The 26846-nt window shown below is 43.7% G+C and overlaps 2 protein-coding genes across 9 annotated transcripts in view; one reads left to right on the top strand and one right to left on the bottom strand.

Annotated features, from left to right (window-relative positions):
* The window catches only part of pcm (5'-3' exoribonuclease pacman), a 143357-nt gene that overhangs the window by 49479 nt on the left and 67032 nt on the right, over window positions 1-26846 (top strand). Inside the window, exon 2 of the mRNA XM_022065073.2 lies at window positions 23788-23926. The gene's annotated coding sequence lies outside the window, so the exon portion shown is untranslated. The remainder of the gene's footprint in view (window positions 1-23787; window positions 23927-26846) is intronic.
* The window catches only part of pico (ras-associated and pleckstrin homology domains-containing protein pico), a 58274-nt gene continuing 37923 nt past the window's right edge, over window positions 6496-26846 (bottom strand). For 2 of the 8 annotated variants that reach the window (XM_022065083.2, XM_022065084.2), the window contains exons 3-13: window positions 16060-16159; window positions 15730-15864; window positions 15297-15431; window positions 15037-15191; window positions 14355-14592; window positions 14043-14236; window positions 13568-13756; window positions 13092-13262; window positions 12248-12500; window positions 11566-11768; window positions 6496-11152 (exon numbers count right to left, since the gene is read on the bottom strand). In XM_022065083.2, coding sequence (XP_021920775.2) covers window positions 9593-11152; window positions 11566-11768; window positions 12248-12500; window positions 13092-13262; window positions 13568-13756; window positions 14043-14236; window positions 14355-14592; window positions 15037-15191; window positions 15297-15431; window positions 15730-15864; window positions 16060-16159 — 3333 coding nt within the window. In that variant the 3' untranslated portion in view covers window positions 6496-9592. Of the gene's footprint in view, window positions 11153-11565; window positions 11769-12247; window positions 12501-13091; window positions 13263-13567; window positions 13757-14042; window positions 14237-14354; window positions 14593-15036; window positions 15192-15296; window positions 15432-15729; window positions 15865-16059; window positions 16160-17115; window positions 17135-17335; window positions 17406-22458; window positions 22636-25487; window positions 26046-26846 lie in introns of those variants that run through there. The other 6 variants (XM_022065082.2, XM_022065080.2, XM_022065085.2 and 3 more) reach the window with 6 other exon arrangements.

The raw sequence follows: 26846 nt of genomic DNA, 5'->3' as shown, positions 1-26846 counted from the left end.
GTTTCCTGTGTTGTGACGGCGTCTGGCTTTGCCAGTGGTTTCCTAAGGTTCCCAAGAAATATTTCGCCCCTATCACCAGTGATGCTCCGTAATTTTATTAAACTTCTGCCAAGTCCACACGGCCCACCTCCGTCGAAACCTCTTATCAAATGTATTATTATGTTAAGTAATCTTTTATTAAGTAGGATTTTTCGTTTTCGCGGCGGTGAGTCCGAACATGGCTGTCTTCTGGGTTGATCGCCCTGTATGATGAAGGCAGCAAGGACCTCCGAAACATTTGCTAAACGTCTAGCACACTACAAGGCGCTACAACCCAGAAGAAATCGATCTTCAGATCTTTTATTATTAACCTATCCCATTATTCGATCAAATATTTGGCTAGTGTAAACATAACTAAATCGTACAAGACGTGATTTTCAAAACAAGTCAACTCGTTACGATTAAATTTGATGTTAGAATCTACACTGAAAGTTGCCTCTACTTAGCACTGCTCTCGATTGAGTTTTATAAACTTTAAATAGTATTAAAAATATATTAAAATTGGCCGTCAATCACAATATAAGATAATTAAAAGATTAAAATATCATTTTACGTTCCGTATCGAGTACTCGATTTACATGTGGAACATTTACGACATGTTTCGGCTATATGTAGCCGTCGTCAGGTGTTATGTTATAAACTTTTTAAGTGAATTACTGATTTTAATGATTTTTAGTTTTCATTTTTCTTATCATTTTCTCATCCTTCATATTGTGTCTTCATCCGTTGTTGTGTCACAAGTCACTAATATGATTGTATTTCGTAGTGATGCCAATGTTGTGTATATGGACTGTGAAGTAAAGGTTTCAATACTATTAATGAAAATTGAATATAGAAAACAAAATAAATAGCTGAAAGTAATATTTTATAAACTTTATTTTAACTGCTCATAGTTTTGCAGTATATTTTTTTTTGGCTATTATTTAATTAAGTGCTAAGGAACAATGTGTTTTGACTGTGCAGTGTATCCTGCCTTGTATTTCCAACATCTGTCTGTCTGTCAGCGCATTAATTACAGTAGTCATGGAAACGAGGGAGTAAGTAGGTAACCAGGTAACGTGCCATTCCTTTCAAACTTTTCCTGGACGATTGTGGATGATAAAGTTGTTATATAACCTGAGGTTCTATGTAAATAACCAACAGCCTTGATCGGAGCCCGTAAGAAGCTTATAGTCGCTAAGCTAGTCAAGAATTTCATTGCTTATTGAAGCTTAAGATAATGCTCACATGAGCCCGCTACTTGTCTCTGTACCGACTTAGTTGAGTCCAGCAAACAGAATCTGAGGATCTGTCAGTTCTGAATGCAGATCATTACTACAAGAATTTTTCTCTAGAACTACCAGATAAAGACGTTTGGTAAAGTTCTGTCATGCAAACATGCTCATAGCCACTGCGAGTCAGAGTTCCCGTGGATATAAAATGATCGTTCTTCCGCTGTGATTAGTCTCGCCCCGATGATGGAGGCTCTAAGCACATCTGAAACGTCGGTAAAGGTCTATAGAACTGTACGGAACAACATCCCAGTTCATGAAGATAACCGTCTTCTGGGTTGTTGCGCTGTGTAGTCTGGTCGATGTTAACCAACGTTTCAGAGGTCATACTGCCGATTCATCGCCCTGATGACGGAGGCAGTATGACCTCTGAAACGTTGGTTAACATCGACCAGACTACACAGCGCAATAACCCAGAAGACGGATATCTTCATACTCACCGCTGTGAGAACCTCAAGTCTTACATCCCAGTTCATCTTCGTCAGGAGACTTGAGTCGTTCATGCGCGGAATCGAGAGTTGCATGGGGCAGTGTCCAGGTAGCAGCCCGGAACAATGAGAGAAATTGTTGTCCAGCTGACTGATACAGTTTTATGCAAAAGAAAGAAAGAAAAAGATTGGGATACATATGTTGCAACGGTTGGCGTCCTTTTACCGCTAACGGCTTGTGACCGTCTGGGTCTTATCTAGATGTTCACATGTCTTCATTTCATACGGAAATCCCTGTTGTCTTTTTATAAGCTACTCAAGTGCAAAGTCGTCTCTCGTGTATTGTCACATTTCATGAATTCCGCGCTCTGTGCGTGTGTCCAAGTGACTGACCGCGTCGAACTCCTTCACGGCTTTGTGGTTGATTGGTTGATCAAGAAATTCCCCGTCGTTTATGGAAACCAAAGATTCTTTACGGTCTTAATAAAAATCCCGCCTCTGAATCCTGTCCTCCAGACACCGGTACATTTTTATATTTTCACATCTACATTTAGGTCTCCTAAGTAAAAGCAAGGATAGCCGTGGCCAAGGCAGCTTTCGTCAAGAAGAGGATACTTCTCACTAGCAAGTTGGGCTTGGAGATGAAGGAGAAACTAGTGAAGTGTTACGTATGGAGCAGAGACTTGGACACTCAGGAAGAAGGAACAGAAATACCTGGAGAGTTTCGAAATGTGGTGTTGGAGAAGAATAGAGAAGATCAGGTGGACGGATCGAGTGACCAACGAAGAAGTATTGAGGAGAGTCAACGAGCAAAGATTACACGAAGGAAAGCTAACTGGCTGGGACATATTATGAGAAGGAATGGATTAGTGAGTGATATCATCGAAGGCCAGGTTGAAGGAAAGCGAGGACTGGGAAGAAGATTGATACAGCTAACCGACGACCTTAAACAAGGAAAGAAGATGACGTTCCAGGAATTAAAGCGAGAAGCCGAGAATAGGGACAACTGGAGACCTCTTTTTGGGCAGAGCAATGGACCTGTCGTAAGACAGAACACTTAATAATAATAAAATGGCCTCTTACCTTCAGGATTCCTGACCAGTATTTTTGAGCATTTATTACTTCCCCTATGCTCTGTTTATCTCATTGTTCTTGACTTCAAAACTGCAAATTATGGATCTCATTATTCATTTTCTTCATAGTTTTTTAACTTCTGTTTCTATGTCGAAAATTCTTCATCTGCACTTTGTTTACCAACACCTTCGACTATTCTAATCAGTCTCATGAAGCGACCGAAGAAACCAAAGGCCGTCACTGGATATAATCCTGGACCAGCCACAATTCTGTATGTATTTCTTGCCTTCAACATGTCCGGCCCATCGTAACAACCCCCATATCACCAGCAATATTGGTTGATGGAATAAACCACGACATTACGAATAACTGTCGATGTTGGCCTTCTGGGTTGCAGAGTTGTGTGAATGTAGACCTGAAAATGGAGGCAGCGTGTTACTCCGAAACATCGTGTCTGCGTACAAATCCCACTAGTATGGGTGAAATTATACCAGCAGCAACCCAGAAGACATTTAGGAAAAAGGCATACATTATTTTGATCGGAAAACCGTTTAGGTTCGAGTAGATTGTAAGATAATATTAAAATGAATGTTAAAGAGTCGGTCAAGGTCTGGACCGGATGCAAGTGGCTCAGAACAGAGCTGAGGACAAATCAGATTCATTGTTTGACGGCCTAATAATCCTATCCATAAATCAAATTGTCAACTGTTAACGGAAATCGAAGCATGATAGGATAGGTAATGTTGTAGGCTTGTGGCATTATCGCTGATGGCATCAGGGTGTGCACTGCACTGTTGGCTCCCGCCTGTCTGTCGTGTGAACTGGTGATTTTACACAATATATTTGTAGTTTCTGTAAATTTATAATTATTATACTTTGAAACCTTCTCCTCCTGTTTATGAATTGAAGCTTTTAACAGAGTCTTAGAGCAATTAAGTCTTCGCTTGTTACCTGTTTTTGTTTATTTTCTGAGTAAAGTACGTATTAAAATAAATTTACCTCCTGACAATGTGGAAATCCTTTCAAACAAAGGGACCTGATCGCCTGGGGTCTGAAAGACTGGGGTTTGGTTTACACTAAGGTTGGAATTTTTGTCTCCCTCTGGATTGGGCAGTTATTTTCAAATAATTTCCCATAAAATTGCAGAGTGACTCATAAGTAGCATTATCATGATTATTCGTTAACGGAGTGTTTAATCACCTTAGGCGGACAACAATTAATTCTAACAATGTCTGGAAACTAGGTAATGTTTTAGGTTGTCACGGCGAGAATGAAGGTACTTCTGGCACTTTTTACGATGTAGTCTCATAGATAATAATCGACGTTTCGGAGGATAGCACTACCTCCATTATCAGGGTCCTGTCTTCTGGGATGTTGCGCCTTGTAGATGCCGACTGATACTGTCACAGCTCTGGTGCTGGAGGGAGGAAGCCTCTCTGAAACGTCGGTCAGTGTACACCAGACACCAGACGAAATTTTCGAGAAAGATTAACACATTTTTCTTATGGAGTAAAGTTATATATTTATTGTGAGGCTTGAATTTCATTTCCTAAGGCTGCGTTAGTTACAAACCTAGCGGAAAAAGAGATCGGGTTCGACCACGAAGAAGATGGAAAGATCAATTTGTAGCCGGAACAGGCATTATTGCCTAATCCCTGACGACGACGATGATGATTAAATTTCATACAGGCATTTTGAGGTTACGAAATCAAGTTGTTCGCTGAGGGGACTAATTTTATCTACGCTCTACGGCGGATTTGATGGACAAATTAGAACGCCGTGCTTGGCCGGCAACTTCTCCACCACATCTGTGCGGCGGGTCAGTAGTATGCTGCAGGCGTGGATGCAGAAATTATATATTAACTACGCTTCGGCTTCTCAAAATGATAAGAAGATACTTTAAACTACCTTGACACAGAGACCAGCCAGGTGTCAGGCTGGAGATGAAGCCTTTAACGTAAGACCGGGGGTATGATAATGCGCTGCTTGGTCAGGGCTGTCGCACATTGCGTGGGGCGGTGATAGTTGAGATTGGAGCAAAGTTGGAGTGATGATTAGTGGGGGGAAAACCCCGAAGAACTCGAGGTGAAACCTTCCCCAGTACCATTTCATTACCATTCAATTTTGGATTACATTCTAATGTGTAATAATTTTATAGCAACATTATACATATTCTTCGCACATTAAGTACCAGGGAAGTCGTGTTGTACGATGTTGGTAACACGACCCGAAGGCAAAAATTAATAATATTCTCCCATTTCCTTCTCGGTCTTCCAAGTGGTCGTTTTCTGTTACGCTTATCTACCCAAATTCTGTAGTTGATCAGTATAAGTCACGAAGTTGATGGTTTTTAAAGTGTTTTCAAGCACTTTTGTTTATATTATGTTTTGTCCCCAATATAATGTTCTGGAAATTGGATGAAATCACGAGATTAAAATTGAATAATAAGCATTTCTAAATTTAATCTTGTCCTCATTTCATCATCGATGTCATTTCGTTTCAAAGTACAAATTGTTTTTATATCAAGACGTTTTGAAATATCTGAAGGGGTCTCAAGGAAAAGTTCCACAGTCAATTTTTAGTTATAAAATAAAAGAAAAAAAACTCAGATTATACCTTTCTGCCATCTCTACGCTACTCGCGTAACTACTGCTCCTCTTAGTTGCCGTGGTTCTCTGTCATGGCAGCAGTTGTCTGTTGTGGTATCTTGAATCCAGTGGTTCAGGAGCGAGTATTTTCATGGTTTAAACTGATCATTCAAATGGATGCTGAGAGGCACCATAAAATCCCTATTTATGATATTGCAACATTATTAGACATCACATCCCACATAAATCCATGTAAGCAATAGTGATCATGCTTTCTTGCGTAATTATTCTTGAGGTTATACGATGTTTGATTGTAAATTACTGCCGTAACTGTATGATTATAGTTCACCAGGTTTAGAAGATTAGCAAAATGAAATAATTTTCAGTTTTTTTTTATTTTTTATTTGTAGTGTTCTGTCTGACGACAGGTCCATATGAACAGGATCCTTCCATCCTTTTCTCGGACTGGGACCTGTTCATATACGTTCTTGGCAGATGATCCAGAAGTGGTTTGCCATTGCCTTCTTCTGTGTGTGAACGGAGTAATTGTTGGGATGCCACGGAGAAACCGGGGAAGCCCCCGGAGGAAAACTCCGTGATGCCTAGACCACGGCCTTGCCCAGCACAAGTTATAAATTTGAGCACCACCGGGAATTGAACCCGGGACTAGTTAAGTTCTCAGAAGAATTTCACATCAGTAGAATGCCTAGAAAATGTTTATAACTATTACAACAAAAATTGGCTCCTAAATACTTAGGAGTCTGCATGTGTGTTAATGACATTTTAAAAAAAATATGAATAAATTAAAAGCAGGCGCTCAAGTCCCATGAAGCATACATAACCTCTGGGATGTCAAATTGTAAGTAAATTACCCAATTTTTTTAAATTGACATTTCGGAGAATATTCTGTTCATAGCTGGAGATTACATTTATTTGTACGCAAACTTTTTTCTAAAGTCAACTCGTCAAATGTGTTGTATATATACGTCAGACAGCGATCATAAAATATTGCTATCTCATCGATTGATAAGATCTTTAGAGAATTGGTCGTGTTTCGAGTGGCTGGACTACATACTTGTAAATGACAACACAGAATTGTTTTGTAGTTTCTTTATTAACATTTCCGTATAGCAGCAGACTTGTGGTTGGTAAGATAAAACAGTCAACAGGTCAGAACCTGCTCAAAACATGTCATTTATATATAACGTCTGTTTTGTTTATGCAAAAAAGGTACCAAAAACACAGTTGAACACATAAGAAAAGATTACCATGTGTACATAAGCAACAGCTACCATATTATATAACATTAGTAATGTCGTCACATTATATATAGAGCAGCAACGAAGGTATCGAGTGTTGCCGCGCGCATGCGCCATCTTGTACATCCTGCTTCCACGTCATGTCATGTCATGTCTAGGTGTCGCATTTCTGGAGTTCATTTCATGTGGAAATTATGATTTCATATGCAGATAACGTAAGTGATTGAAGAAGGCAACAATAGTGATCTTGGTTTTGAAACATTTATAGATTGTTACAACTCACGGAAGCAGGAAATATTTAAATATTTGATGTATGATCTAAAACCTTCATGGTGTCTAAATTCAATGAAGACTTCGTAAGCAATCGGCCTTCAGGTGGCCATACAAAACTGACGTTTCGAGAGCCGTCTAAGTCACGATCAGAGATCTCGGATCAGATTCTAAAGCGGCCCGCCCACGTACGAGTCCGGCTCGGGATCCACTGAGCCAAACTCGTTTGTGGGCGGGGTGGCACGAGCCAGAGTCTACTACGCATGCGCGGTGAAATATATCCGAGCCCGGCTCACGAGCCAGACTCGCACGTGGATGTGCCACTTGACTGTCACCTTGCATGTCCGATTACCCATGAAAACTCCATTGACTTCATTATGTATTTAGGCAGTACATTAATACAGGATTAGAAGGATTTGCATATTATAAAAATAATTTTTGAATGGAGGGTAGATGTAAGAAGTCGCAGCCCACATGCAAGGGGTGGACCGCCAGCCCTTCAGACACGTTCAATGTTAAAGAACTTTCAAGATCACAAAATAGTGAAACTCGCCGTACATGTGGCGATGATGGAGGACGCATAAATTCATTGTATGGGGGGGGGGGGGGGCAAGTTACAGTTTGTGGCTCATTGTAGCCCTGGAAGTAACAGGAGTAGCTTACGGCAACCTTTCTGATCCACCAGTTGATTTCACACGGACATCTAGAAAACTCCTTACAGCAACAGATACAAAGTGTTTGACTTCGTTGCGCAGGATTACATCTTAAATTGAGGTTTAGTCCATTATGTAAGAATACATTTGTGGATTGGCGGGGGCATAATATTTTCTTTCCAGGTGTTGGGCGGTGTTCCTCTGTTAAATGTTCTGTCTGCATAGATTTTCTGAATGGCTTTGATCCATCAAGCAGGACGACGAGGCAGTAACATTTTTAATTTCCTTTCTTTACCCTGTTGGCAGATGTTTGTGAGATTTCAGGTTCTCAGGGTAGTGAGAATAAACGTATCATGTACTTTGGTAGATAGCCCTGATGATGGGGACAGTAGGTCCCTCTGAAATTTCAGTCATTATCTACCAGACTATACAGTGGAACATCTCGGAAGACGGCCATCTCCATTTCATTTGAAGCGGTGTTAATTACAAGTAAATACAATTTACTTGTTTAGTCGTATGTAGCCACAAGGCGCACCTCAACAAATATCATGATATGGAAGCAAGTTGCTGTGTTATGTTGGCAACACCATATTTTCAGAACCGATATTTCAAATAAATTCTCCCTTGTACTTTATGATAATGTTAATAATAGGTATATTTGGGTCTCGTCATATTTGTCACTTTCCATTTATCTCAACAACAGTTATAATATGATTTAATTAATTATTACAGACACGCCGTGTCTCTGTACAAGGTCATGAAGACAACAGCTAGTTCCCAGTTTTCAGAAAACATTAAGAACGTTGGTTCCTTCCTCCGGTATTTTTGGAAGCGTTTTAAAATCTCCAATTTTCACTCTGAAAAAATAGTCACAAACTCGCATTTAGGGTAACGTTTTACTGATATTGCCCCCCCCCCCCCCCATGCTGTATCATGTTTTCAGGATTATAAAGTTGGTAACAGTAAAGAGTCAGGAATGCAACTGTGAGAAAAGTGTATCCATCAGAGATTAGGAACGACAGAAATCTGCTATTACGTCACGTAATTAAATTCGCTGTTAACAGCAGCGAAGCCAAACTGCACTTTGACAACAGCATTTTTTATCGGGGATATTAATAATAGTTTTTGAGATCACACATCTTAAAAGCGGCTTTAAGAGTTCTGATAACGAAGAATAATTTGTCATTTCGTACATTACGGAATCCCCAATCAAAGCTCTTGAACGTCTTCACTGCAATGACTGCCTCTGTCATGCTAGATTTTAATTACACGCGGACACAAGCGATTACTCCAGAAGACAGTACTGTCGATGTTGTTACGGGTTGTGATGCCGCATAGACTCTTCATCCACATTTTAGAAAAATACCCCCGTCTCCACAACCCAAAAGGATATCCTCACTGCTGCGAGAACCTAAAATCTCAGACGACTTCACTGAATTAAAAAAATTAATATTTTATATGAACCCATTACTTGGAGTTTCTTCTAGACGAGACTCTTCATTTGCAGCCGAAAACACGTGGGGACCGTATAATTTTATTACGAGTTATGCCTGAAATTTGTGATCCCTTCTCCACTCATAGGAAATCGATCAAGAGAAACCATCATTGGCTCCAGACTCGTCTCTCGTTTCCACACCTTTCGTTCTTTGCTCGAACACTTTGAACACTTACAAATCCACGCTTCTTTCCCCAGACTTTGGGAACACAATTACAGGACAGGAAACATTCATTCACTGCAGAATTCATTCATCAGAAATGTCTTCTTCAATTGCGCTCAATTACGATAATTAAAAAAGAATCCGTTGAAGCATCCATCTAACTGATGTTACAAAAAAAATTATTTACACATAAGAATACATTTATACTTTAAAAAAATCAATGCACCATAAAAATTTGTCGAATAGTCATCACACACGAACGGAAGTACAAGACGAGGGGCCGCAGAAACAGATGAAAATTAATAAATTAATTATATTGTCAGCATGAGAGTGACTAGCGCTGCTTGTACTGTCAGTGAAGCCGCGCTGTTGACAGCTGCGTGGTCTCGCTGCGCTTTGGTGGAGGAGGCGGCGGCCTCTTCTTGTTGGCTATCGCCATGGCGACGCTGTTGGCCTGCTGCCTGCTATAGTAGTCTACTGAAGATGGCACCGTTTGACTCCGTGATGCATAGGTGACCTCCTGCACAGACGGACCGCCTCCAACCAAATAGACATTCTCGTAAAGATTGTCTCTCGCGCCATAGTGTTCCTGTACCCAATTACTCACATTCGTCTCGCGATAATCGGCAACTGGCGGAGGAGGATCCCGGAAGCCTAGCACCTCATGTGGTGTTGTGGATGAATCCAACTTGCACTTCTGAGCCACCTGCCATTTCTTGCGCATGATTCGCTGCAGGTCCTTAAGGAAGTCCTTGGGAGGTGGTGTAAGGGTAGAGTCCGCATCTGAGAGCCTCTTAGGACTGGGTGTTGTGCTCAGTCTTGTGCTCTCACTTCGTTTTGGTGGCAATGGTTTCCTGTTGCTGCCATAAGTTGGAGATGATGGAGTAGTTGTACCACTACTACCCCCACCTATCTCTTCAGGAGTGAAGTTAAATGAGATCTTTTTTGTGACAGTCCGTGTGCGTTGTTTGGTCAACAAGATTGGGCTCTTTGGTGCAACAGCTGACTGTGGTGGCGATGACGGGGTGGCTGGACTAATGGGACTTTTCGGACTAGATCCTGTAGCACTGGTGACAGATGCTTTGCGAGCCATGAGGGGTGAGCCAGCCTTCAGCTCTGCAAGATAAGGGGGAACAGCATAGTGCGACGAACTTCCACTCTCCAGACTTTGTTGTCGGGACAGGGAGCCCTGTCTGGAGGTGATGGGCGTTGGTTTGGGAGGCACACGTGGGGTTGTGGAAGCCCTGGGACTGGAAGGGGGGGAAAAGCATGGCGGCCGTGTTCTAGTAGGCGTTGTAGAAGGTGAGAGAACATTGGTGGGGGTGGATGACGCTGATGACTGAGGAGTGGGTAGCTTGTTCGCTTGATGTGGTGGTAGATTCTGTTGCTTACGGATGGTGGCAGAGTCGATGCAGGGGCTGGGTGGTGGTGGCAGGGAGAGGAGGGATAGAGAACTGCCCCCAAGATCTGTGTACACTGGCAGCTCTGATGGTGGAGGGGGTGGAGGAAGAGAATCCAGACTAAGGGTGCTCTGGAACATCTCAGGAGGCGGAGGAGGCAACGAGTCAAAAGCTTCCACACCATCTTGTGGCTCACAGCCAAGAGTCATGGGCTCTGTGATTTCAACGCCATTCTGTATCACATCGTTTGCTGGCACTCGTGCTGGGAATTCCACAGGGCTAAGCTCCATGGGCTGCTCCCTGATCGGCGTGGAAGCACTGGAGGACGAGCCAGAGTTAGACCCTCGATGGTGATTGTGACATCGCTTAAGTGTGCTGGAATTGCTTCCGGACTCCTCCGATGAAATATTTGATGAGCGACGCCTGCTCTGCCTTGTTCCATTTCTAGTGAGAGTACCACTACGCGAGTCTGTGTCAGGCGAAGATGATCCCTCGACCACAGTCTCACCAACCTGAAAAAGAAGAAAAGTATTGAAGAAGGATCATTTAGCACGGGGCATTATCTTCCTATCTTCAGTTTTATACAAGCTGTATCTTGTGCCAAGCATTTGGTAAATCTTCAGGCGTTTTTAAATGAAGTCAGCCGAAATTAACAAATTATCGTCTTGTGTGTTTCTGGTTTCTAATGAAACTGTATGTTTTGGCATGTATTATGATAGTCACTTCCAGTGTGAATGTTTGGCACCACTAGGTGATGGTCTCGGTTGGCATAATAAATGAACAAACGACTGGTCAGAGTTTTTAATTTAGATGAAGGTGGAGGCAGTATGTTCTTCCAAAATGATGGCACCACAACAACAACCAAGAAGGCCAACATCTATATTCACATCAACATCAACACCTGAAATCCTACATCATTTGTTACCTCTTTGAGCTGTCTTGTGATGGATGTGAGGGGCAACTTGGGATTCATGGACGGCTTGCGTTTGATGGTTCCAGTTGTGGGGAAATCACATTCAAATGCCACCTCGCAACAAGATGAGGGTGCCCCCCCATCACTCATGCAACCACTCGAGCTAGAACTGGAAGCTCTACTACGGGACGAGTCCCTCCGCCGTAATTGTGGTCCTGAACACAAGTGTTAGTATTATCAAAAATTTTAATGCATAAATAATAACAGAAATGTACACAAGTAAATAATTAATTTACACTGAAGAATACGTGATTCACGACTAATGTTAACCCTCATGAACGAAACGGACAAAGATAGACTATGATAAATTATTATTCATACAAACCAAATGACATAAGACGTTTTAAGGAGATGACTCAGAAATCAAAACATGCTTGAGCCTAATCCATGAAGGGCAATTAATAAATTTAATGGAGTCCTTCTTAACAAGCGGACTGTTGCGTATCTGGCCAGACTGTCGACCAGTTTCTACTATCATGGAATCTGAATGCCCATTACTGTGCCTGTTTCTGCACGGTCTCAGCCAGTTGAACCCAATCTGCACCATCACACAGTATCTATTTATGTTCCATCGCAATATTTCACACTCGGTGTTCTTCTCTCAATGTGAAGACCAAGTTTTGCACCCACTGACCTGGCAACCCATCCACTGCGGAATGGAAGTTGTGATTGTACGTGGGGGTAACTGTCACAGTGGGCTGCAGTTGGTCATGGTCTTGATCAGGTTCTGAACCACTGTGACTGCAGGGTGTGCCTGCGGGCTGGCCGGTGCCACCTCCTGCAATCGAGCTGACAGAACACGATCGAGCATGGGCTAACAAGTCCAGGTCCTCCTGCGCAAGGTCATCCACTAGGCTGCGGTAGCTGTCAAGGAGTTGTCGCCCATACTGCAAGAGAATATCACATTAATGTATCAAGGTTTAATGATTAGTACGTAATGCGACTTAAAACAGCATCTGGTGTCTTACTTTTGGAGAAGAACACATATTTCTAGCGATGATTCATTCTCGTGCCATTTACCGACACTTTAACGACTACAAAGTTTGTGAAGCAGCGAGTAACAGGATGACCAAATGATAACTTTGAAAGAATGCAAAAGGAAGCAATTGTGGTTAACATGTGCGTGAATTGAGGAAAGTCACAAACACCTCACTGTTATCTGAGGCAAGATTTGAACTTGGGACCTCCTGAACGTGAATGAGAAATGTTACTTTTTTGATCACGATGTTTGGTATAAACAGGTATTTGTTAGCGCTTTAAAATATTGGATCTAAGATCTGGTCAACCTCTACAAGACTACACAGTACAATATCTCAAAAGCCTGTCATCTTCAAAGTATCTGAAGATAATATTTAAATGGAAATAAACTGAAATATCCCAGGACCACATGCACCGACTGGAAATGGTGTTAGAGGAACGGATGATACGGATTCTTTTATTTTTATAATTATGATGAAATATAAGTTGCTACGACTGACCTTGGCAAGACGAATGCCCATGACCCATCTGTCGAGCGTCGCCTGGTCTTCGGCACACAGAAACTTTATGTACTTGCTGGACTTGGGTTGCTGCAGCCTCGGGTGCTTGATCGCAAAGCAGAAGTCTGTTGGGGACTTGAATTTCTTGCGCCACCCAACGCCATAATATACCTGTCAGTCAGAAATGTTCTGTGTCACAAACAAAATATGTGAACGGTCGCATCTACAAAGTGATTGTAAGCTACTGTCGGCCGTACTTCTACTGCCCCCACATTAAAAGAAGTCATGCACAAGTCATTTGAACTCAGAATATAAATGGTATATGGCTTAATTACAAACGCAGTCTCTGTCCTCCTGTTCGGTTCAGTAGTTTTCAAACAGTTGTGGGGGAGGAGAGAGATATGACCTCTCGATTAGGAATTTTATTTTTGCATTACGTACTCAGAATACACAATTTTCTACAGACAGTAACATACCTGGTTAACATCGAAGGTAGCGAGACAGACGAGGTCTCTGGATGACTTCGCCTTTTCCTTGGGCCAGTAGTACAGCCCAGAAGCCCGCAGTACAAAGTGGTGTTTCTTCCAGCCCTTTTTGGAATCTGCCTTAAGGAACAGAGACCCTTCAACCTCAGGGACACCCACACCTGTGCTTGAGAAGAACTCCTGGACACACGCAACATTTAGAATTACTGGCGATTACAAAATATCTCCTTTGACTGCTATTGTTCTGTACAGTAAATAATTTATTGTAAGGGATTGCTTGTGAGTTATTTAACTATGATTAATGCATTCAGACCAGGTCTTGGGTCGACCCTGCCTCATATCCAACGGGTAATGGGCGTCCTTTCCTTGAGGGTAAAGTGTGGCCAAAGCGTAAAGCTGACCACTCATCCCCATCTAGTGTTAAGGCCAAGAATGGGTAGGAACTATTACTGCCTCCCCCCCTTACCTCTAGCAATATGGCCCTTGCATGGTCATCGAAGTCTGTGTTACTGCGGTCAGATTGGCTGAGGAGGAAGTTCTCGGGGGTGGAGAACAGTTCAGTTTTATCCAGCCGCTCCAAAAAGAGGAGCTTGTTCTTTGAGTCTCGGGTCCACATCATGAGGTTTTCGACCAGAAGCTCGTGGTCCTCATACACTCGTTCTGGCAAACAGGAGCGAAGTACCATTTTAATACATCCATTTGCCCAAATACTTTTTAGCTTCAGCTGGGAATACTTCACGATCGTCAGAGCCATAAATGGATCACTGTCACGACTTACCCATGTACAGATCGGGCAGGTGCTCCACAATTCCCCATTTGGGGTCCATATGGACGTGATTCTTGTCCGCAAGGAGGCGTGTCACATAGGCACAAGTCATCTTTTCATCCACCAAGAGGCTCTTTGTACTTCCGTCAGCTGAGAATGCTTTGATGAACAGCTTTTTGACACTTGCCTCTTTCATCTTCTCTAGGGCGATACGGATCTTCTCTGCTTTGGCACGACTTGCAGCGTCCTGCTGTGGGCAGTCATTGGCGACAGAATTAATTACAACAGATAATAAGAGCCACAGAACCACCGTGACTCCGATTCCTTTGACGATAGTGAACCGGCAAAATTTAGCATCACAAATACAGATATAGTGCTAAAAAGACAAGGTGGCAGCATAATTCTAGCTGCATTTTGTGGTTTCTAGGACATGTCAGAATAATCTGCAGACGGAAACCTAAAATTAGTAGTTTCAAATGTAGGCATAATATGACGCATAATGCTGCAATTCTCTCTTCTGTGTGCACTTCGGGAGAGGCAACAGAAGTGTCGTAATATGACCGACGGCCACCTGCATAATAATGTGAGACACGCTTTATAGCGTGATGCGCAGATCTGTTCTGCAACCATAAAAGGGTAAATAATTAAAACCTTAATGAAGGTACATTAATATTGGATTGTAATTATCGTTTACCTGAGTGGGAGAAGGTGCTAAGTTGAGTCCACTGGGTTTGCCACCAGGGTCAGCGCGACCTCCACTACCGCCACTGGAGGCAGAGCTCTCACTCGATAACATGGACACATTGTCCGAGAAGGCGGAGTCATTGTCAGGGCTCTCTGTCCGAACACCTGAAACCAAAGTTAACATTATTAGCTCTCAAGACGAGTGTAGCAGAATATATCATCAGTCAGGCACAATTGTGAGGGAACGAACGGTTTGCAATGGTGTCTCACCGCCTTCACTCTTTGTTAGTGGGTCCGTATCACTAGGATCTAGCTTCAGCAGTCGGTTGCCCTCGGAGCTGGAACGGGAGTGCGTTCTCCGATGCTGCTGCAGAAGCGACTGGTGCTGAATTCCTCTGTCCATCCCTGCACAGAACACAACTCGTGTATATCCAAGCCAAGGACAGTGCGTCCCATTTCCTTTCTTTGAGTGCGACCTGGCGCCACTATTAAACAGCGATGTCAAACATAAGGAGACTACCTTAACGGCAAGTGAGTGTGTGATCCCCACAAAACATAAAATACAGAATATGCCACTCTGGAAAATTATGCAGCGCAGAAATCTGGTATGGAGATATGATCGGAGGCTGTCGACAAAGCAAGTTCTTATTTTTCAATACTTATACTGAAATTAAAATTGTGGAGGGATGAATCGATTCTTGACCTGTATTGGGTACAGAAGTCCTCTTGGGGCCTGGATGTTGGGAAATGTTCCTCCCACCCGTCAGTGCAGCGTCATACTGGTTCTCCAATGCGCAAAGCTCGCCCAAGATGGCATCCAGATCAACATCCTGAGAGTCTGAAAACAGAGGTTATCAGTCGGGCGCAAGCGTCGTAGTCTGTTTACAGAACATCCCATCATTATGGAAACTTACGTTTGTTCGAAGCGTCTGTTTAATTTATAATTACGAGAATAACAAACCTGGCAAAAGGCCACATTGTATATTCCAGACATACTGCTATGAATTTCATCAAAATTTGCGTTAATACTTACCCTCCAGATTGGCCATGGAGAAGCGGTAGCTGTCTATGCGGGGTGTGTTGAGGTCCGAGTTGAGGGGGCGCAGTGCCCCAGAGCTCACATTGTCCAACCCCTACAACAGAAAGGTAATTCATGTAAATAATTGTTTCGATGTTTATTCAGGATTTATTGGCGTAACTATCACACAAATGTGTGGGACGTACAACCACGTATAAGGGAATCAGCAAATCGATGGTTGATATTAAGATGCAACTTAAAGAAATAGTAGTGCTGAGGATGGAGGCAGTATGTTTCTCTAAACTGTTAGTATCTTGCCTACAAATTCACATAGCATTACAACCCAGAAGATCAACATCAACACTTGAGTCAACCTTCTTAATCATATCAGGAAATACGGGAACATAAAAAATCATCTCTGTATTTCACACCACGAATCTGTGTACATGAGATACAGGAGCATTCTTGGGTTGGAGGTTACGAGAAGTTTTGTTTTTAAGAACTCAAAAGGTTCATTACTGCGATACGAAGCTCACTATTGACTTCCTTCTCTCCGTCAGTCGAATCCATTCCATGCTCTTCTTACACACCGTTTATTGAAGAGCCAGTTCATCATTCCATTCATACTTAGGTCTTCCATGTGGCCCCTTTCCTTGACTTGCGACTCTTGATTTTTGTGCATAAAAATGACCGGTGACACGAAAGTCAGATCCCTGGTTCTCATGGCTTCCTTCTGAGATGCTGGGCCATGAAGTCTGGTAGACTTTACCGACGTTTCAAGGGTACTTGCAGCCTCCGTCATCGGGGCCTTGACTAAATGGTGCAACATCCCAGAAGAGTCATCGTCACCAGTAAAAATAAATAAAAACAAGCTTCTTCAGTTGATTAACCACTTCAATGTTCTAGTCGGTTTATACGTCACCATCCAGCACTTTTCTTCCAAATGATGTTAAGACGAAAGCAATTGGCTCGCTCATTACTGGAAGGCCGAATGCCTTATTCATAGCAGCAACTGATTTTTAATTGGACTAAATAGTGAACGACGTTCAGTTTAAGGTAAGACTTGCTCACACTGGTAATTCATGAACGGAGTCCTTTGCTGCCAGAAGACAGGACACAAGTCAGTCTCGTGGCAGAACACGGCTGGTCCTTCACACTTTATCTTGCGTCCGGAAGCAGGTATTCGTGACAGGCATTCTTTACAGCGAAGTGTCGACGACGCTGTGTCGCAGTGGGACCGGGCAGTGACCCACCCACCCACCAACCACACATACCACGTGACCCAACCTACCCTCTGGAGGGATGAGATGTGTCCAACGCAGGGGTGAAGATGGAAACACACACACGGCGTCGAGTGACGTCACGACCAGACTGAGTGAGTGAGGGATGCTGAATCCGCGAAGCGAGGATGAATCTCGGGCATGCGCACTGCGAGTCAGAAGCCCCCCTGAACATGGTCTCCGTACTACGGAGGTTTGCCATTGTGATTTCCGGCCTGCCCACCTCTCTGACTGACTGGTTGATTAACGACGCCTTAATTGCGTGTCTTTTACAGCACAGAATGGTAAAATGTGGTATTTCAGGTTCTCACGGCGACGAGTGTAAATATGGCTGCCTTCTGGGATTTTGTGCCGTGTTGTCTGGTTAGATAATGATTAATGTTTCACAGGTGCTTACTGCCTCCATCATCGGGGTGATGAGTAAACCGCGAGCTGACAATGCAGACTGCCAACGTTCCAGAGGGACGTATCCCCTCCGTCAATTTTTTCTGCCTTCTTCAGAAGGACTTCCTGAAACTTCCAGCACACAATCATTCTGGAGTCGGTAACTGCAATGCTTACCGCAACGTCGAAAAACTTTCAAAATCCAACGCGACTCATCCATAGAAGCTGAAATTTTACAGCGATAAACGCAACAACAAGTATCTTGTCCACCTGATACAACCAATTGTAGCCTAGTTTCGTTCCAATCCAATGTTAATGTCGACATACAGACTCACATTACCGAGCAGGTTTGCCTAGCGGTACCGATCCAGAGTCTACCGGATATCCCGAGGCCGCCATGTTTCTGTTTCGCCAGTCCAGTTTCGGGATATTAATTTGAAATAGGTCACGACTAACTTAAAATAGTATTTGACACTATATGGCATCTACAGTTGATGAGGCGGTGTTAAACAAAATAAGAATTAACTAGTTTTCCGAGTATTTGAGTAAGTGACGGCAGACTGGGAAAGTCCCATACGTAAGAGGCAAGTTTTGCTGTTAAGGGATGTTGGGATAATATTAATGACTATGTGTCTCTACTGCTTTAGATTTTCCCTCCATTCTTGCCGGATAATTGCCTTGTATTAAAACGCATGTTAAAATATGGCTCCAAGTTGTGGTTAACGTACAACAGACTCAAAATTCGTCCCAGTAGCGGGATTTTGTGAATATGGTAATGAACGCAGGGATTCCATAAAAAAATCATGACCAGCCGAGTAACCATAAACTTTTCAATCAGAATGGCCGAATATCGTAACGCGGTGGATAAAACCCGCTCCTGGGTGCTCCTTTGCTTATGCAGACTTTCTGACTGACGATTAGTCGGTGATCGTGTGCAGGAGACGGCTCCAGCTGGATCGATCGCCCGATCTCTCTCCTCCCCCCTCCAGCCCGTCGGCAACAGATCGACAATGCAGAGCTCTGCTCTCCAACCGACGTCTCGGGGAAATTATACGGACCCGAGACCAAGATTTCGGCGACTTAAATTTATAAGGAATGCCTGGAAATTTTATAAGGGCTCCAGTGAGAGGGGGCGGGGTTGGATTCGGCGCACATTGGAGGAAATACAGGGTGTCGCAGCACGAACTAGTTAAATCAGTTTTATAAATATGGCGAACATACCAGTTCCTTATGATGGCCTGCTAACGAAAAGTAAGAGATTTTATACGACGCTGACTGTTCATATGAGATCTGCTGTTTTCTCGAGTATCTCCCACAATACGCCAAACGGACAGGGCTGTTAGCTCCACTGTCACCTCAACGCTAGTGGCGTTCTCCTTTCATATTCCCACCACGAGAAGTGTCATTCGCCCCTATGACCTTTCGCATCCTTGACCTCGAGCTGTAATGACCCGGGCCATACCCCAACTGCGACGTCGCGACGCGGCCCCCGGGGCTTCAAGGGCGCCGCCTCCCCCCCCCTTCCAGCCCCTCTGACGTAACCATCCTGGTTCAGTGACCCCAGTATCGTTACAGGGCCGAGCTGTAATCTTAAGGCACAATGGCATCATTTTGCCCATATTATGGATTTCGTATGATTCTCAGAATAAACAGCGATTAATTCCTTAAACGGCGTTAACCAGTTGATCTTTGTAATGGTGAGTTGTAGTGTTTTCTTGGCGGTACGGACTGAATTCTTAAAGGATTCTTTCTGTACGCCATCAGAGCGAGGCCACCCGCCTCCTAGCGTGGAGCTATACCTCCACTCCCTCACACATCCTCAAGCCGTGGTGTAAAATTAAGCACAGACAGAGAATTTTTTCATCTCACTGTTACTGAATACGTACGTTCAGCTTTCTTCCATTCTCGGTTTCTGTTTCGTCGGTCAGTTCATTCAACGATCCGCAAAATCAAGTCCTGAAGAAGGCACGAATCTTGTGTACAAGGGCAGAAACGTCCCGAAACAATTTCACGCGGAGTTAACAATTTCTGGGTAGGACTGTACGTACAAATTTAACACAGTGTCAATGATGGAGCGAGTGAGGGGCTGTTTCTGGCTGACAGCAGAGGAAGGGTGGCAATTAAGGGTGAAAGTTTTCCCGAAATATCCTCTATGAACGCCACGCCATCTGTGGCGTGCCTTTACGTCGCTAGACTACAGTATGCATAGTATTTAGACTTTTAGAATATCAGGCTGAGGCTTCATTGAAGGTCGTTCAGCTGGTTAAGATGTTTACCACCTTTTATGCATAGCAAAGGATTAATACCACGTTCTGGGCCATATCCTGAGTAAGTTTAATTCGGTCTATATTCATATGTTGTCCTCTGTATCTTAATATTATCTTCCAATATACCTACGTCTCCCAGCTAACTCCAGCTTCTCGAGAAACTGACAGTCAATCAGCTGCCTTTTATGTCACAAGAACTCGCTACAGGACCAATCCTGAGGTATGAAACCCTAGTGAGATTTGAGGTGAAGGGGTCGGATGTTGGTTCTCTGGGTTGTGACGCCGTGTGGACTTATGGGTAGATACAGTACCAATGTTTCTCAAGTCAACGAGGATGGATATGACCCACGCACAAGAGGCCAAGTGCGTGTGAGAAACGGATACAAGATTTTTGCCAGAAAACCTAAGACCAGACGTTAATATAACAGAAGAGAATCACGTTCCTAAATAAATATTTCCCGCTGTGTTTCGTGAGAATAAGCCACTGTGTTCACGAGTTATTAAGAGACAAGCAAGGAATTTTTCTTTTCTTTTTCTTTCTTTCTTTCTTTGGAACGAGCTTAATTAAAAGCAACGCCGAGTGAGTATGTTGGGTGGAAGTGGCAGGCGTGCGTTGTGTTCACATCACTTGATAGAAAAACCACTCCACACAGCCTCATGCCTCCTTAACCATTCAAACAATCGAGTGTGTCACGTCGAACGCTCTGCTGATGGAGAGAGCTTTCAAAATGGATGATGCCGTCTATTAGGACCGCGCGCTGCATGTTAAAACAGGTTAAGTTCTGGTTGACTCCCTCTGCGACTCTTCAAAGCACAGCACTAACTGCTTCAACAAATAGTAATTCTGCATTTTGCCCACAGCGTGTATTTACGTGTTTCGTATGTTTCTCAGAATAAACAGCGTTAACCAGTTGATCTTTGTAATGGTGAAGAGTTGTGTTTTCTTCGCGGTACGGACTGAATTCTTTAATATTAATCAGACGAACTATGATTCTCAGTGTAAACAGCGATTATTTCCTTAAACAGCGTTAACCAGTTGATCTTTGTAATGGTGAAGAGTTGTGTTTTCTTCGCGGTACGGACTGAATTCTTTAATATTAATCAGACGAACTATGATTCTCAGTGTAAACAGCGATTATTTCCTTAAACAGCGTTAACCAGTTGATCTTTGTAATGGTGAAGAGTTGTGTTTTCTTCGCGGTACGGACTGAATTCTTTAATATTAATCAGACGAACTATGATTCTCAGTGTAAACAGCGATTATTTCCTTAAACAGCGTTAACCAGTTGATCTTTGTAATGGTGAAGAGTTGTGTTTTCTTCGCGGTACGGACTGAATTCTTTAATATTAATCAGACGAACTATAATTCTCAGTGTAAACAGCGATTATTTCCTTAAACAGCGTTAACCAGTTGATCTTTGTAATGGTGAAGAGTTGTGTTTTCTTCGCGGTACGGACTGAATTCTTTAATATTAATCAGACGAACTATAATTCTCAGTGTAAACAGCGATTATTTCCTTAAACAGCGTTAACCAGTTGATCTTTGTAATGGTGAAGAGTTGTGTTTTCTTCGCGGTACGGACTGAATTCTTAAATATTATTTGGACGAGATTCTGCTTTTAAATAGTTATTCAGCAGTCGAATTTCCTGCTGTTGTGGAATTTGAGTTGCGTTGTTATGAAACTTTTTCACTTCACATTCTCTCTACGTATTCCAAAGTTCTCTTTGAAAATCGGCCTTAACTGCATCTTTATCTCCCAAGTGACTATTTTAAATTTTCTCGTCTCTCATAATGTTCTGCCCTTGTCAAAATTCTTGATGTAATCATAGCCATTTGGATACAGAGTGTGGGATCGATTCCCGTCAGAGTGCTGGGAATTTTTACAACCACCTCCCCATCAAGTTAAATTGTAATGCCACCCCCACCCCTCTTAATGCGCAAAGATGAAAATAAAATAAAGCTACATTTTACCTGTTGTTTCGTACTGGTGTGAAACTTGGTACCTCAAATCGCGAGCCGAACACAGATCGAAGGCGTTTGCGGGGAAACGTGGTAGATGGAAATATAATATTAAAATGGAAGTAGGTTGGGAGCGTGTGGACTGGATTGATCTTGCTAAGGACAGGGACCAGTGGCGAGCTGTTGTGAACACGGTAATGAAACTTCGGTTTCTAAGAAAGGTCGCAAATTCTTTGAATAGCTGAGCGTACAGTTAGTTTCTTAAGAACGACCCTGCTCCATTCCGGTTGGTTCTGTTGGTATTCCCCGTGTCCATTTTTCGGTTCGCCACTTTTTGTTTCTAAACGTCCTGTACGCACATGCTTTGATGAAGTCTGCTTGTCCAAGCCAGGATTATCAAGTGATCAGAGGGATACTTTTATCCGACCGCTCTAAGAGCACCACTTAATTCGCGTTTCGTGTAGAATTTCAAAAAATACCCCCCCCCCCCACCCGAAACAAACGCTCAGTAACAACACAGTACCATGCCCTCGTCCACTTCCTCGTCGTCGGTGGATGCCAGGACGGCGATGTCACTGCCGCTGCTGTCTTCCCGGACCAAGGCGGACGGCTCGGAGGCTCTCCGGAGCCACGACATGACTGCGTTCTAGCAAGAGTGGCGCATGTCACCCGCAACTCACTCGCGCGCGCTCCTCTCACCCGGAAGTTCTGGACGGAACTGAAGTGAGCGGGAGATGAGGCGAGGCGATCCGTCCGGAGCTGCTCCGCGTCGCGCAGTGCGATTGAGCACAAGCTCCAGTCGGGAGGACCGGGTTTAAGGCTCGCTGTGGGGACAGTGATGGACAGAGCGGCGCTGGGTCACGTTTTTCTCCGAGTCCTTCGGATTTCCCTTGTCGGTGTCATTCCAGGCCATTAAATGTTTGTCCAAAATGGACAGCGTTTTAATCAAGGGGTGGGGGTGGGAATGAAATGGAGACCCAAGCGTCGATGACAGGATAATATTAAAACGGCGTGAAGCTGTAGATAGGGTCTACTGGGGGGCTTTTGCATGGTACTGAACCATAGGGCACCACAAAGCATGGGATTTCTTGATAGATTAAATATTAGAATATATTGTTTATTTTATTTAGATGGATTGTTCAGTTATTGAGATATAAATCTGGAATTCGAAAACCAGCAGAATTACAAATAACGCCACTAAATATAAAACAACCATTTTTCGTTGTATTTCATTAATATTCGTCAATCTTAAGATTTTTGAACACATTTAAGGTTTTAATAAGCTCTGCCCCAGTGTTTGTACCACGACTACCATTTTTGAGAACGTGTGTATATTTCGATTGGACTTCCTGTACTGTAAGAATTTTTATATTCGGGCTGACTGTAACCAAAATAAAACCCGCCCGAAAATGTTTTAGACACACACGTAATCACAATCCTGTCTATTCTGTGTGTGTATATTGGGTATAAATAAATAAAGTTCGGCGGTGATCGTTTTACCGATGCCATGGCAACGCTATTAAAGGATTCTGGGCATTGGGGGATAATATTTGTGACTGTGCACTTGGCGACAAATTTACTACTTCGCTAGTCTTGTAAACCAATCACAAGGACGTAAAATCTCAAGATGTCGCAGTCCGTGTTAATTTACGTACTTTCGTGAAAAGTAAGTCCGTTTTAGTATGGACGGTTGGTTATTAGGCTTAAATTATTTTTAATGCGGAAACTCGGGACATTCACTTTGGCTGAAGAGTAGGGACCCCACGTGTACTCGCCTGGGGTCAGTTCAATTCTGTGTGTGTGTATGTGCCGTTATACAAGGGAAACCATGACCCCTGCTTTCTGTTTCCAGTGTGGGATGATGCTGTGAGCGGAAATCACATCTCCAGACATGAGGGAGGCCAGACGCTTTTCCAACTCCAGTCGCCAGTGTTGCCAACAAACCGCCCCTTCTGCGTTTGCTGCTGGAATCGTGGCTTTCGAGATCCCAGGTAAATTAGTACACGAGTGTGTGAAACGTAAAACTTAATTATCCTTATTAATGTTCATTCTTGCATAGCTAATCACCATGGAGATCGCGGTGCACGGCCCGAAATAATTTGTTGTTTCCATTCAAGCCAGCTTCGAGCTCCGGTTGTTTTACCCCGGTGTATAGATATTATGGTACCATTTGATAGCTGAAGTTTACCGTAAATAAAAAATCATATTAATTCGGTATGAAGCGTTTGCCTCAGTCCGGTTTCTGAAATCGATCGTGCTGTTCCAACAGGTGCCCAGGCAGGGGAGTAAGCTTTCGATCCCCGACCAAGTACAGGGGTAGATTTCTCCCTCTCTAGGGATGGCTCACCCTCGCTGTAAAGCTGACAGCAGTGCCCTGAGCACGCGGGTCGCTAATTGAAATTGCTCGGGGCGTGGTACGAGCTAGCTGTCATGGCCGCAAACACTGACGACCGGTGCTTGTGTCATTTAACGACGCCTTTTCGACACCACGAGTTACATAGCATCGATTGGTTAGGTTTGAAATTGCGTGAAAGTGGCCTATTTTAAGGTATCTCAGCGTTCTTCTAGAGAGACCGAGGAAAAACTGAAAATCTCATTGAAAATAACCAATGTTAGGGCCTTGATTCGAATCTGGGGCGTCCTGATTGGGAATCAGGAGTGCCAACCACTACAACGCAATCAGGAACACGTGTAAATTGATTAACGACTTCGTACCAAGTGTCGAGGTTGTCACAATTAATAAGGGACGCATCATGCCTTGTAGCCTGGTGCAAACGAAGACATAAAATTAATAATGGGCCGTGAAACCTTACGAAAAAAAGGAGAGACTGAAGAATATCCCGTACACCCGAGGCAGGTTAACTGGGTTTCTGACTTGAACCGTGTAACCTCGGGGGGGAAACAAATGACGCACATTATAGCACGCGACGAAGGATAAAATAGGGGGGAAACAAAAAATGTATACGCAATTTTGATCCGAAAAGTACAAAGGGAAGACAGCTTGGGAGAATAATGCTTGAAATATCTTAACAGAAACGAGGCGTGACGGGAAGGAACGGTTAGGATACGTTCAGCTTCCCTTGTCTGTCTGTCTGTGGGTGGTACAATGCATCGCCACGCCTCAAGCGTCTTCCCGCCAGACATGAACCACTGAGCGGATCGTTTCGGTCGCTTGAACCCCATCAGAACGCAATGAAACCTTTGAACCACCACCGCGACGCATTCCACATGAAGAGACGACACATCAACTGGTGAGGGGCAATGACGGACGGATATGAGGACGGAGAAATTTCTCTTAAAGTGCTACCTACATCCCGCAAGGCAGCCACGAAATATCGTCTTATAATCTCCGCGGTCATTAAATCCGTCGAACAAATTAACATCGCAATGACAATGCAGCAAAGGATAGGTGAGGCGGACCCACCCCATCAATAATAAATAGCCCAGTACAGTACGCGACTGTAATCTAGAGCCTTCGACGCTTCGGACTTCCTGCATTCCTTGCAAGTGTCTTGGACTGTACCTATTGAACTAGAGAGACGAACACCTCACCTTGGACAGGATCTGCTTGCTCCGGGGGAATTTCCGGCCACAACTCGAACACCGGTGTAGTGGCGCCAGCAGGCGGTAGGCATCGGAACTATCGAGAGAGCTGCGTCTTCGCCCAAGTTTCCCGCACAACATCGTCACTTCGTTAACGGGATTCTCATGCCCCGACAAATATGAATGTTCGTATAACCCCCACAACGTCGTCTGTGTCCAAGCTATCTCACATTCCCCATGCCATTCGGCGTTGACATCAGTATGGGACAGCTTTAGAGAATTATCGGTAACCCCGCCTCACGTCACAAATCACAGACGCACTGGATGTCAAATGCTCGTTTAAATAGTCCCACGATAAAGAGTCGCTTTTGTGAAGACGATAATGAACGCTTGTATACCATGAAAGAAGTGAATTACCAAGTTCTGACACCAAAGGTGACCACAGAGTCACTTTCTGATAACCGCACACGACACAAGAATTCGAAATTCAAATATAAAAAAGTACAACACTTTTAGGTTAAGGATGACGCCGTTGAAGCAGCAACACACCTGGCAAAGGATGGACACGGTGTGAGCCGTGGTCTGGGGAGCCAGGTGCCTATATAGGCTGCGTGCCGTTACCACAGGTAACAGCCACCTGGGGGGGGGGGGGAGGTGAGAGGGGTCATACTATCCGGACACACAAACTAGACTTCGTCACTCTGCGTGTATCGACCAGGCCAAAGCAGAATCTGCATGACCATGTGAGAATTACTCCAATCTGTTCTTAGATGCGCTTGTGGGTTGTGATGCCGTGATTATGTAAGTTTCGGTTGAAATATAGCCTCTGGAGGCGATGATACTTTCCTCCGAAACGTCGGTAGCCACAATCGACACGAATTCGATAATCCCGAGAAAACCTTGTCTCTTCCATAATTAACACTCGGACTGAGACACTGTAAGCTGCTCAGGGTCGAACGGCTCATCGCCCTGATGATGGAGGCAGCAAGGACCTCTGAAACGTTGGTAAACTTCTACCACCCTACACGACGCTACGACCCGGAAGACAGACATCGGATTCACCGCCGTGAATACCTCAAATCCTACTGAATGACAGGATGAATAATGAAATGGTGGGAATGTGGAAGGGAACACCCGTGATCAGATTTAAGGTTATGTCCTGATATTTACGTGGAGGGATTTTCGGTTTCAGAACGGAGACTTGAACGCGCGACCTCATGAAAACGAAGGAGTGTTAACCACTTTACCGTTAAGTTCGAGAATAGACGTTTGTAATACGGATCGGGGTTCATAGGGAAAGCGAGAGATGAGGTTATCCTATGCAGCTGATGTTTGTGGTACAGGTAGTATCGTGCGTAGGTTACTCAC

Source organism: Zootermopsis nevadensis, unplaced genomic scaffold, assembly GCF_977971745.1.
Source record: "Zootermopsis nevadensis isolate Lab colony 2312 unplaced genomic scaffold, Znev_1.0 Znev_ptg000061l, whole genome shotgun sequence".
NCBI lineage: Eukaryota > Metazoa > Arthropoda > Insecta > Blattodea > Termopsidae > Zootermopsis > Zootermopsis nevadensis.
Note: the sequence above shows the minus strand (reverse complement) of the source record. Positions and strands in the feature narration are given on the sequence as shown.